Genomic DNA, 13,777 nt, shown 5'->3' with positions numbered 1-13,777 from the left:
ACATTTCTTGTATTCCTTTTGTACAGCCCTTTTTGGTCCAGTGCGAAAAAGAAAATTTCTTTGTGAGTTACCTGATGATTTTTTGCACTCTGCACTAAAAACTTGGCTTTATCACAAAAAAACTTTTCTTCATTCTTTACTCATTTACATTATATGCGCGTCACTTCCCTTATGTCAGATCAAGAAGTTGTTTGTTTTGGTTTTGAATCAATACTCAGACTTATGGTTGGGCTCAATACAGGCTTCACAACTTCGTTTTCCTGTCGACGCCTGAAGGCGGTCTGTGACGTAGCAGCTGACGTCACATTGTCGTGTGCTGTCACAATCGTATTGCCTTGATGAATTGACTGTTTGCGTGCGCAGAGGCAGAACTTTCACGTTGTTTTAAATTCCTTCTTGGGATCTACTTTCTTTTACTGTTGGTAAAGCTTCGTTATGCTGAAACTTGTTTTTAAACGAAATGTAGGTCAGTGGATTTCAACCTGATAAACCATTTTTAAATAAGTAGACCCAGAAATACTCCTATTCTTTTTGACTAGGTTAGCATAATTCTGAAACGAGCAAAATCAGCAATTCAAAAAAATGTCCAAAACACGAATTTCGCCCAAAACCATGGCTGGTCAGTTGGGTCGGTTAAGTTGCAATTCTTAGCTACTTAAAAAAGCCACCCATGTACCACCTGAAAAGCTCCGGCGTACCATAGGTTGGTTTAGATTTAATGACATGGAAAACGGGGCAAAATGTGTGTCAACTTGTACACTGTGTATGGCCACTCTGTCCTGCTTAACACAGAAATAATTCTGCCTATTTTGACAACGTTTGAACCGAACAATCGCAAACATCTTTCGCATTTTCATCTATCACGAATTAGGGAGCAGAGATTGCCGCATAATTGCTAAGTAAACATTTTAAAGCGGTTCTGATCTCTTGCCAGTGATCTATGTTAATTATGCCGATCGTTCTGCGTCTAAAAATATCATCTACTTCGTGTACTAATCATCATTTGCATATTAACGCATCTGCTATCTGGGCTAAAGGATGAACTTAAAATGGGTTCGCTGTAATTGTTTCGTCATTCTGACGTGACATGACATTTCATACGTAACAATACTACTTTTCATACGTAACAATACGTCTCATAAATTCTCACATCCACATCCAAAACGTTCGCCTTTCTCCTAAGGCAAACTACACAAGTGAGATTTCCATTTTTATTGCGGATTTGGCAACGATTTCCGATTGTTTGCGTTAATCCCGGTTGAAACGAACCGCACAGACCTTCTGCGCTGGCCATTTGGCAGCTGGTAATTGCTTTAAATTCACTCCAGCATTATCAGGGCGATCATTAAACGAGCGATTTCAATCCAAGAATTAAGTTCCCACCATTTGCTGCAAGTCGTATAGTGACTCACAAAGGAAGCTCTATGACGTTACGAACTTCACCGAATACGCTTTTGGCATTTTCTCTCGTTGAACAAGTTCAATCTTGAAATACTCTCCGAAAATACAATCGAATTTCTACAAACCCAAAACGTGGTCGTTACGTCGAGCACAAAAGGTTCTTTTCCCAAATTTTACTTGTACAGTTTCCCACAGTATGTAGCCATGATGTTGTACACGTCGGCATTAAGAGATTAGCGTTGTGACGTTGCCTAACGACAAAATTAGTCATACGAAATCCATTGCGAACTATTGCTGCCAAACGCCACTTGCGTCACAAACTGCATTTCGGGAAGAATCGACGGATGTTGGGAATTTCCTTTTACAATTTTCCTTTTTCAGTTTCTAATCTCCTGCATTATGTCCATTATAACCCTATAGTGACTTTATGGATTTTAATTAATTAGAGGACGTATGCTCTAAATATACAGAATACAAATAGATTTGCTCGTAAAGGGTAACGCATTTCGTTACCAAATTAGACACATTAAGAAATGGCACTGAAAACTATCACAAGACAGTGATACAGCATAAGAAAACATTACGACACAGTTTTTGCAACATTTAGTGGTCACGAGAGCAATGTTGCACCAAAACCCAAAGCCTTGACACTTCCTAGCCCCAGTTGTTATTGCTATTGCTTATTCAAGAGTATACAGGTCATGCATTTCTAAAGCCTCGTATATGGTTCAGATTGATCATTATGGGGGAAATTAACGCGACTATTTTTTTCTTTTGGGGGCGGGCTTGCATAAACCAAGGTGGTAGCGATTTTAACATCCAGCAGCTAAAACAAATTTAACTTCGAAACAACTGACTGCAGTGCACTTGGTATCATCTATAATGTTATGTATTGCGGTTTAGTGTTTTTTGACTAGGTTGCGAAAAAAAGAGGGTTTTATTTCTGCTTACCCAATTTTCCTAAAATCATCAAAAAATAAACCTTTGCAAAAAAGTAAATCACCTACGGTGGCGTCCAAAATATGGTTTCAAACATTTCAGAGGTCATAAGTTAATTGAGCTGATCAATCCCTAATCGTCTTTGATGTCTGCTTCTTGCCACGTTGTACAGAACAACGATTCCCCGGGAAGCAAGCCAGTAATGTAAATCCGGTTTCGTGATGGACCATCAGTTGCAAAAACGTTCCAACCAACCATCCCAACCTTGCTACAATGCGAATCAGAATCATTAAGAGTTGCCGCCATCTTGGTTTTTGAGTATTTGACTCGGAGAGACCATGTTTATTTTCCCTTTCGTGTTTCTCTTTGGGTTTTGAATAGAGTTTGTATATCACGCCCATTCAACACAGAACACAGAATGCAGATTTAATTGCGTCCTTCCTAAAACTTCGACGCCTCGTGTTAACAATACATTTGCGGTGCCAAAGTTGACCCCAGGTCGTTGACAGAGCGCCCATAAAAGCTATAAATACACAACTTCATACTAAACAATCGTGGTCAGTCGTTGATGGGTGTTTCAACCCAAACCGATGCATTCTACTCATGCAGGCGTGAGCTTATTTACATACAAAACAGCGTAAAATTCCCATATCGGGCCCTGACGCCCTAATGACCGTGTTGATGTCCATTGCTAACGCTGTTGGCTCCTAAAGCACCTAACTCTTCAAAGGCATCAACGTCAGAAGCGTAAATGTTCCAAATATCATTAAACGACGTGACCTACAATTCACCCTCTTTCGTGCTGTCAGAACTCAGACATTGGCTTTTGTGAAGCATTTTATTGGTGTTACTGTGATAAGGAAGCGATCCTCGGGTCGTCTGACCTGATGTGTTGCAACGCAAGCAAGACATTTGGCTTGGCATTTGCAACGCTTTGGAATCTGATGTGCTCAACAACATTTTGGCGCAGCAAAATGCTCAACAACAATTGCTGATTTTGTAATGTCAAACGATGCTATTAGGCAACTTTACTGTTAGAAGGCCAGTAATTGCTTATAGCTAAATTGTACACTAGTTTAAGCGATACACTAGTTTTAAGAGTAGTGTACATATTATATCGCCTTTAGCAGCTACGCAGATCATTTCCTAACACCATCATCAAAGGTTGTGACCCAGTGACATACGAACTACCTTTGCTGAAAACTTAATGACTTTTATGCTGCTAACATCCAGTGACATGACCTTTCGCAACGTTGGCGTTACACAGCTTACCTCAATCATCACAGTACTGTTATTTAGTGGCGGTCAATTGGTGAGCTAATCATTCAAGGAGGTTTAAGAACTTTGCAAATGTTACCGATGCAATGCAGCAATGTCACGTGGACGCACTTGCCAAGACAAAGAAGTGTTGCATAACTCAGCAATCGATTGCAGTGCAACCGTTTCCTTGTAATCACATGAATGACTGCGACAAGATTGCTTCGTAATCAACGACGCCTCGCTGACCGGCAGCACGCTTTTGTGCAGCGACATTGCCCTTGTTTGGACTTGCATTGCACTCGATTTCATAAAGATCGAATCAAAGTCGCGACTTTGGGGCCATCGTTTGCTTCCTACCCACTATATAGTGGAGTTCATCACGTGATTTGATTATAGGTGATATGATTCATTGTCAGGTTACAGACATGAATACACTTGCGTACGCCGGCGCGACTGGAGAAACGTTTAAACGTATCCTACGTACATTTGCCCGCGTCAAGGAAATATAAACATGGCGTATCTGTGCCTCATATTGGCATTTATGGCTGTTAAAGTTGTCCTATTGAATCGATGCTTTACGCATTTCCATGTCTTCTGAGACAAGAGAGGCGCTCTTCGGTTAGAAAGTAACATTTTTTGATTCAACTGTTTTGGGATGATGAGATTTCAAACCATACATTGGTCTTCGGCGCAACATTATTATTTCTCGATCCTTAAATTTGCATGTTATTTTAGGAAAATTGTGCTATCGGGAACACTATACATGGACTTGAAAAGTAATTTAATCAAAAACATAACTGCCAGAGTATTTGTGCATATAAAATACATCTTGCAAACTTTATAACAATCGCTGTTTCCATCATTAGTGCAGGTTGTGAATCGAGCTAGAAGAGGGTTTATTCCAGTATTTGGGAAATTAGAGTTTAAAACTGTGCTATTGGAGTTTGAAACTTTTCTGTTGCCAATTGCGTCACTTGATCCAATCCATGTAATAATGGCGCAAAGCACTGGTAGGTAATTGCTAAGCATGACCTCATTGGTACCGCGTTTTTCGGGTCAGTCCAATACAAGCTCAGAGTCCACAATTTTCACTTCACCAATATGGAACTTAACGAACGAATGACATCATTTCTTACAAGCCTCTGTTTTCCCACCCCTGGTCAGACATACAATTCCCACATTAACACATATACGGGTCCTATGGCGAATTGCGACTTCTCGGTGACAAGTCATGTGACCGGATCTCGTCCAATCACGTGGCAGGTGTAAAATCGGCGCACTCTGCGACCTCTGGCGTGGTGTTAGCCAAGTCGTTACCGTTATGACGCGTCTTAACCATCCTCGAAAAAATCCCCACCCCTGCTGTTACCGCCTTGAAATCACGTCTTCTCACACTATTAACCCACTTGCGATATTGTGTTGTCACTTTATTAACGCCATTTCTGCGAATGAAGGTCTTTCCGGAATCTGGGTCATTTTTCTTCGAATTTTTTGGACATGAAATGAGGCACAGGCCTTTCGTAAGACAAGTCGAAACAGTTCTGCTGGACTACATATTTGTAGTTTGTTTCTAGACATTTGGTATCCTACAATTTGCATAAGTACTGAATATAACCATAAAAAATCAGTGTCGATGCGAAATGTTCAAACATATAACGAAGAAAAAAACTGTTGTCGTTTCAAGTTTAAGTTTCAATCTCCTCAGTGATGTCGTGTCAAGTTTATGAATCACCTTGTTGTGCCAATCCCAATTACCGTCGTAACTCTACAACGCTTTGCAGGTGCGGGTACCACTGGTCACCAATTGCTTTTCCGGGAGCAATCTTTTGCTCATTGATCTTTCTGCAAACTGTCATTGTCGTCCTCGTTTGTCCCCAATCACCACAAATGTTAGTTGGCTGTTGTTCAACAAAAAAACTTGCTCGTGGCCAATCACAATCGACCTTCGCTGATCTTGTTGTAGTTGCACAAATTTGCGACGTGACTTGGAGATTGCGTTTTGTGAGCAACGATTTTGAAAGGGCAGAAACTATAGCGTCACGTCCAGCTAGATGACTTGCACTGCGCTTTGGCACGCTATTGTTACGTGGATAATGGTAATTAGCGTTTTGCAAAATCGGGTTAACCATAAGTTCCAACGAGAACCGCTGACGAAATTTTGACCACGATGCTGCTTTTTTTCTTTTGTCGTGTTCTCTCTTGTTCCGCCTTTTTTATATTTTCTCTCGCTGCTGCCCTGGGGTTTATAAACGCGGTTAACCAGATTTCGTCCATTGCGAAAGATCAGTGGTTTTTAGATAATTACTACAGTAAGCATAGATTTAACCGCTCACAGCAAAAATTGTATACAGTCATCAGTTGTTAACATAATGACGAACAGCAAGATGTATGAATAAGCAATTGCAGTTTCCCGGCAAGTAAGTGGTAGTCATATGCCTGATAAATACTTTCTTAGTTTAGTACGAGTACAGTTGAAAGATAACACTAAAGCGATTTCTTAGATATTTACAAGCAGTAAGACACAGTGCTCTAAGGTTCAGTTCTTTAGCCCACTTTAGTTGCAGCAGTACCTAGTTTTCGTTGCTTTTCTAAAATAATAAAGGCCTGTTTAAATAAGAACTAAATTGCCATGGAGGTAGCATGAAATAAACGTTTTACTGGCAATTTTGTTTCGAGTTAAAGTGGTTTAAGTGTCAAAAAAGTCGTGATTAAAAGCCGACAAACGAAAGCATGTTTCTGTAGAAACTCATATAGAATTGATGGTTTGTGTGCAATGCATAGAAGGATATTGCGTAAAAGTTTAGTTTGGAAATTCCCGCGAGTTGCAGGGCACGCCTTGATGAGTTTTGGCCCTAAATTGGCGCTACGTGGAAGATTGCTTTTTGCGCCATATCACGACCTATAGGCAAGTAACTTAGTGCGCAGAAATGTATCGGCCCGCAGAATACAGCGTGAGTGATTGCTATTGCCGGAAACAAGTACGAGGTTTTGAGATTGTTTACCACAGTGTCAGGCGGAAACCGTACTCCAATGGCTTGTTTTGCCAAACTGCAATCCTCATTAGGCGGTGCATCGAAAAGTTTGCGGCGAAAGCAGCTGCCGCCTGTGGGAATCAAGTGTAACAGCTGGTGCTGAAAGAGGGACATTTACCCACTGTTTAGGCGCTTCTGTTTTAAAGTATCAGCTGATTTTAGTCTTTCAGTTAGTGGTCGATAGCATTATCAAGTTTTGTAGGCGTTCGTGGCATCTTAATTTCCAGCAAATTTCACCAAATATTTGTGGATTTTGGTCGAAACTTTTGGAAAAGTAGCATTTCGGAGATTTTACTTTACAGTTTTGCATTTTTTTGCAGCGTAAAACAGAACCACAATTAGTTTTTCTTGTTAACTCTGTTTTTGTGCAACTGAAACCATTGCCGAACCAAGCATGAAAATGTCAGTGGGGGTAATGGTGCCCGCCAACCCTAATGCAGAGATAGAAAAACTGAACGAAACCCTTCGTCTTCTCGCTCAAGTGTCGCTGTCTCTTAACTCGAACGAAACCAAACGGGACGAAAATGACAACCACATTGATGCGAAAAAAACTTTCGAGGCCGAAACGGGACCGGGGCTCGTGGCGTCATCGGGCGTCACCGAACCCGACGCGTTTTACGCACGCGTCAGGAAAATCAGACGCGGAAACAGCGGGCGCGTTTCGAAGAACACGGTAATTTTCGAGTGCTAACGCAGGAATGTATACTGTATTGGCTACTGTGTACAGTCGAAGGAAGCAACTACAACACAGACACAATATACGCTGATATAAATTTACACATACTCGTCAAAAAACGATGCCTATAGGCTTAATTTTCACACATTGCCAAACAGTTAACACTACGTTTCTTACACCAAAAATGTCTATTGTGGTTTAATTGACCAAAACGTTTTTATTTTACCTTGTTGTATACAATATGCGCTGAATTAATTTTACACATATTCGTCACAACCCGATGCCTAGAACTAATTTTCACATTTCCAAACACCCAAAAAGTTCTGTGTATTGAATTATCCAAAGCTTTTTAATATAGGATAATCACTTTATGAATATCAACTTTATAGAGCTCTTCTGGCAATTGTATGTTTGCACCGACTTTGAAGCCGACCTGTGTAGGACGTCAAAACGTCAGTGCAAAAATACAATTGCCAGAAGAGCTCTATAAAGTTGGTATTATGCCTGGCAGCAACAGCTTATATATCACTAATTCTTGCTGAATTATTTTCATTTATTATATACATGAAACAACTTGTTTTGCGTTAGTCATCAAGTTGTTATTGTTTTACAGCCCACAAGACCCGGTTTTCCAGCTGCCAACAACAGAAGCTACCCTCCACAAAGTGGAGGTCCCGTCTACCAACCCACTGGGCCCCAGGGGATGTACCACCCACATAATTTACCCGCCGTGCCCCCGAAAGCTGGCCCCAAGATAATGACCGCCGAGGTAACACTTGGTCTCAATTTAAACTAAACATATCACTGAAAATATTAACAAGTCTCAAGTCATCCACCGTTTTTTTAATATATATATGTTTGATCTAAGTGATAGGCATTTTCATTACCTTATTCAAATAGAATGAATTCTAAGTTTTCAGTCTGCTATTATACGCGACTGTTGTCTATTTCTCGTACTGAGTCTCTGGTGACTCGTAAATCTAAAACACCACACACATTAAATATATAGTTAAAAAGGCAAACAGTGATCGTAACTTTAAGCCATGCTGTTGATGGTTTACGAAAGATTACTAAAGTTGTCATTTTGATCACATTAAATATGTGTTGTGATTTCGACATAACTAGAAGTTAGATTGAAACTTGTGCTGGCAATAAATGTTTGTTTTTTTCTGGTTAAAGGAAATAGTGAGGCACGAGGCGGAAGAAAAACTGCGCCAGAAAAAAATGGAGGAAGAAAATTTGAGACAGAAACTTGAGAAGCAAGTAATTGACGAACGAGAAGACGCAATCTGGTTGAAACAACAACAACAAATGGTGAGCTAAATATACATCGAATGTGTTACTTTAAAACCGAATGCTTGCATTATTTTCGAATCATTATCAACGAGAATTACGGTTCAATGTAAGGTGACGTGGCAACAGAAAAGAAATTGATTTTACTTTTTAATTTAATGACCGAACGTACCACGAAAAAGACCAACTTAACAATTGGTGTTTAAAAGAATTCTAACTTCGCTGTAGTTAATATTAGTAATTAACAGCATGCACTTAAAAACTAATTTAACCAAAATCATGCACCTACCAAATCAATAACATCTCATGCATGAATTTTGTTTCTCCATTTTCTTCTCTGATATTTGCTCTGCACCCGACCTGACGACGTCATCTATGTCCGGAAACTCAACTACCTCTCATTGGATGACGACTCACCGATTCTGATCGGGTTTTTGATCATCGTCAACGCATGCGCCATTCCATTAATTGAAATTCAAATGAATCATTCGCGGTGATCGCATGTCAATGTGATTCTTTACCTTGCATGAAAATAATTGCTTTGTTCTTTGGTGTTGTACCTTAACATTTGTTGAAAAAATAATAATTTTAAAATTATTTCATGTTGTTTCTTAACTTTTGTTAAAAAAATAATTTGATGTTGTACCTTAAATTTTACAATTGTGTGGTATTGTACCTTATTTTAATTTCGCTTGGTTTTGGAATATTGGTACGAATATCGCACTTGGTAACAAACAGTTATGCCCTGAACAGGACCAGGCAAACGGAGGCGAAGATGTAGACGATCCTGGTCACTTGTATCAAACTGTAGAAGCTCGCAAGCAACGAAATAATGCCAGTAAGTTTCACTCAACAACTGTTTTCTAACTTTTTGTTCGCACAATTTTAAACAAATAGTGTAAACTTTGCCTTTTTACAGATGCTCGTGACACTATGGAAGCCCCACCGCCCCCTTCAATGCCCCCTGCGAAACCCCCTCGCGCAGTGAAAGAACCCCCCATTCCACCGATGCCCAAGGTAAAAGCATTTAAGGGTCAAAACCATCAAAACTGCACAAGATAGACTGTTTTGGCCGAAACGGTACTCAAAACACGATTGTAAAACGTATATGTACATATATTTTCCTGCGATTAAACATAAAGGTATCAATATTTCTACTTTATTGATACGTACGCCAAAGAAGGGTTGTTTTGTTAAACGAATATCTTTGTCACGTTGCTGTCAATCATTGAAAGCATTTAAAAGAAATGCTTGGTAATTCCATGCGCATATTTATGTGAGCTGCCATTTCCACTGATAAGTTCATCGCTCATGTAACCCCAGCCAAATTGCCAGCACGATGCTTTCCACGTACGAACAAATTATATTTAGACACCCAAACGCTGGGTTGGCTATCCGCCAGTTCCTGGAACGGTTTGCAATGAAATACTGCAGTGCTGTTCCTTGAAATTACCCTTCTGTCAATTTTGGACTTTGACACATTTAAAACCCTACGTATTTACCACTGCACACAGGCCAATGTAAATTTTTAACGTCCATTTTCCATACATATGCAATATTTTCACTTGATTTAATGCAACGTTTTACACTCTGTTGTTCATTGTTTCAAAAGTCAAAACAAATCGACTTCCCTCTCCTGGTTGTGTTTAAGTCCCAGCGGCAGTCTAAAGTTTTTATAGCGCTATCTACAAACCCACAACGCAAATCCAGTCTTATTGCATTTCCAAAATAAATAAACCTAACCAGACCACCGACATCATTGTCTCGGCCAAAACGTTTATTTCTGAGAATTTTTGCCCCAAAATACTTGTGCCCGGCCCTATCTTGTATGGTAATAACTTCCGAGATGATCAAAATAAATAAACAACTTGGTATTTCTTTTACAGTTGACCCTTGAGGAAGTGAAACCCACCCCTACCATGAAGCTTGATCGAAGTAAAGATGCTGTGTACAGGGATACTATGAATGTGGTGAAGTCGGTGTTGCAAGCCAATCAGGAAGTGATGAACGCACAACCAGACGATATATTTATTCTCGTGAAGGTAATTAGCTCTGCTAAAATAATTTTCAAAGATGAAAGGTCATACCACAAAGAAAAGATTGTTAATGTATAAATATGCTTTATGACAAAAAAATATGCTTTTAAGAATTATGACAACGTATGTTTCCTAAATTTGGATAATAAATATGTTTAGTTAGAAGTCAATGTATTGTTGGATAATTGACGCTTTTAATTTCAACAATTCATGACAAAAAACAGTCTCTCAAAAATACTGGCTTACATTTTTAACATTACATTTATTTGGCTTTTTGATTACCCAAACAGTGAGAAATTATTGCATTTTGTGCTTATAAAAAACTAACTAAACATATTTGCCAATGTGGTAATGTCGACAAAAAAGTTGTTTGCACATTTTCAATGTCTTAAGACAACATTTCAGGTTATAATATTTCAGATGATAAAACACAAGTCAATATATTAACAATATTGTTCATATTCCCACCTAATGCATTACATTTTACCTCACAGTCAATCGGCAAAGCGCTGAAGGAACTCTGCACGAGTCTGGACCAGGAAATGGCTTCGCTGCCTGGAGAGAACCACCGAGAGATCGACATGGCACAGAAAACCACCAACAAAGATTTATCCCAGATCATCAACCAAATGAAATTGGTCAAACGATTTTACACAACCACTCAAGTGACCGAGTACAAAAAATGTAAGTTCTAATATCAATGTTTTTACCTTTTGAAGTCAATAATTTAAGGTTTTTAAGGTTATTTTGTTTGGCTCATTGCGAATTTATGGACACATCTATGAAACTAATCTATACTATAATTAATGGATTTGACCAATGCAGTCAGTTCACCACTGTATTGCCCAATGGAAGAGCACGCATTTAAGTCCCAAACGTTCACAGTGTTTTTTCCATTACCGACCATCATAAATCACAAATAAACTCAATAAATAAATCAATTCGCCAAGCTGTTCTTGTGATTAACCATTACATTTTTGTTTGTAAGCAATGATAAGCTACAGGGGTTAAGAATTGGTATGCAATAAAACGGAACTTATGGTTAAGCGGATTGCTATTAACCAGCATCGTCTGTACTGGCAACAACAATCAAAAACTTAAAACAATGTCATTTTGCCTCCAGGTTTAATGGCTGCCACTCAAGTTCTCGCGATCGACGTCAAAAATCTTCTTGATGTTGTGGACAAAGCGCGACTCAACAGACAATTTAGTGACAGCGGTGGTCATACAAGCGGTCAGTCGTCCGAAGACGGCATTGACCTTGGGGAATATCCCGAAGGGGGCGAAGCAGCGTTACCCCCACCCCCTTCCGAGTTTCTCGAGGAGGGATGAAGCACGGCTAAGGGGCCAATCTCCGGCGTGCTCCTAAATAAAATAACGCGCCACAAAAAGCGTGCGTTTGTGACGTAACGGCGCGGTCATTGTGACGCAGGCGGCGATGATGCGGCGTCGGTGTTGAATCATGTACAAAGAAAAATGGAAAAATATTAAATATCTCGACGCCACAGCAACTGAAGAATTGGACGTGCAGTATACATTAGACAATTGTGCTCTTCTTGATGACGTAAATGATGACGTAAGACTGCCGTGACGTGTTAACTCGTGACCAAAGCATAAATCGTGGTTACCGTATTCGTGCTGACCTTGTGCAAAAATTTGTTGTCGTGCTTTAAATCTCTTTGCGTCGTATAATTAAGCCTATATTATATACTTCTTTCATTCCGCGGCCATGCAGAATGACGCTTGCGTTCATGTTAAGATAAAAATTGTTCTCTTTACAAGACGAAGCAAGTTCCCTTTGTCTGAAAGCGATAAAATCTGGTTTTCCCAAGCTGTAATATTGCAATAATTCGTGTCGTCAAAATAAGCTCTTCTAATTGGACTTTTCCGTGAACGTAGAGCCACTGAAATCTCTCTTGTTTTCTGTTTTGTTCCGATCTACGTTATTTTTTGCTCTTTTTTAATATTAACTGTTTATTGTTTTGTTTTTTCTTTTTGTCCTTTCTGCGCATCGATTCTGTTTTTGCTATTCAACCCACATAAATACGAGTTTTACGATCTTTATTATATTCCCGAAAAACAGAACGCACGGCGCCTCGCGTGATTCTGCCAGTTGTCGCGAATCTTGAAAATAAAAAATGTGAAATTTGGATGTCTGTTGATAACCCACAGTACAAACTAGACTAGTCAGGCTAAATAAACTGACAGCCAAAATTAGAAGTTTTTTCTACAAAAAGTGCTCATCATGATAGCTTGTCACGCCAGTGCTGGAGCCAGGTGAGGGCCTCTTCCGTGATGTCCCTTAAAGATTGGTCAGCGCATGCTGGGCCAAGAGGGCAGCGGGATAATATATGGTCCATCGTTTGAGTTTCTAGGCCACATTCACAATATGCATCTTGTACGAAGCCCCATTTGTGGAGGTTTGCTTTGGTGCGTCCAACACGGCAGCGAGCCCTATTTAGGGAGCACCAGTCCATTCTTGTCAAGGTAGGTTGCTTTTGGAGTGATTCCGAAGGGTCTGGAATGGCGGGGTATTGAGCTAGGTCAACTTCGCTTGTCCATTTTTCTAATCTAGCGGCTGCTGCATTGTTGTGTTCCAGAGTGGGGATTATAATAAAGCTCTTTCGGGATTTCAGTCTCGATTGAACAGTCTCGTGCTTGTGCAAAGGATGTCTGGTATCCAAGGACTGTTTGCGGCGTTCTTTCCTTATGGCAATGTCTCTACGAATGTGTGGAGGGGCGATTGTAGCCATGCAATAGAGGGTGCTGAGTGGTGTTGCGTGGAGGGTACCGGTAATAACCCTGCATGTTCGGTTGAGCTCTGTGTCGATGGTCCTTGTGTGGCAAGATCGAGCCCACACTGGTGCACAGTATTCAGCAGTTGAATAACATATAGCTACAGCTGCTTGTTTCAAGGTGTGTTGGTCCGCTCCCCATGTCGAGTTAGCGAGCTTCCGCAGTAGGTTATTACGGGCAGCTATCTTCTTTTTCAATTTCTCCAGGTGCACTTTGTAAGAAAGTGTCCTGTCCAAAGTGACTCCGAGATAGACTGGGTGGGGAGTGTATTGTAGATTGGTGCTGCCCCATCGGATGTGGAGTTTGTGGTTGGCTTTATGATTATCGAGATGGAAGCAAGATAC

The 13,777-nt window shown here is 40.1% G+C and overlaps 1 protein-coding gene across 4 annotated transcripts in view; it reads left to right on the top strand.

The window, feature by feature from the left end:
- Window positions 1-12,787, top strand: part of LOC145229770 (focal adhesion kinase 1-like) — an 88,498-nt gene extending 75,711 nt beyond the window's left edge. For 2 of the 4 annotated variants that reach the window (XM_080095096.1, XM_080095099.1), the window contains 7 exons: window positions 7,922-8,077; window positions 8,488-8,622; window positions 9,340-9,439; window positions 9,521-9,618; window positions 10,488-10,643; window positions 11,132-11,321; window positions 11,761-12,787. In XM_080095096.1, coding sequence (XP_079951222.1) covers window positions 7,922-8,077; window positions 8,488-8,622; window positions 9,340-9,439; window positions 9,521-9,618; window positions 10,488-10,643; window positions 11,132-11,321; window positions 11,761-11,969 — 1,044 coding nt within the window. In that variant the 3' untranslated portion in view covers window positions 11,970-12,787. The remainder of the gene's footprint in view (window positions 1-7,921; window positions 8,078-8,487; window positions 8,623-9,339; window positions 9,440-9,520; window positions 9,619-10,487; window positions 10,644-11,131; window positions 11,322-11,760) is intronic. The other 2 variants (XM_080095098.1, XM_080095097.1) reach the window with 2 other exon arrangements.
- Window positions 12,788-13,777: the final 990 nt, after the last annotated feature.

Source organism: Phallusia mammillata, chromosome 5 (assembly GCF_965637545.1).
Source record: "Phallusia mammillata chromosome 5, kaPhaMamm4.hap1.1, whole genome shotgun sequence".
Classification (NCBI taxonomy): Eukaryota; Metazoa; Chordata; class Ascidiacea; order Phlebobranchia; family Ascidiidae; genus Phallusia; species Phallusia mammillata.
This window is presented reverse-complemented; position numbering and strand designations above follow the sequence as displayed.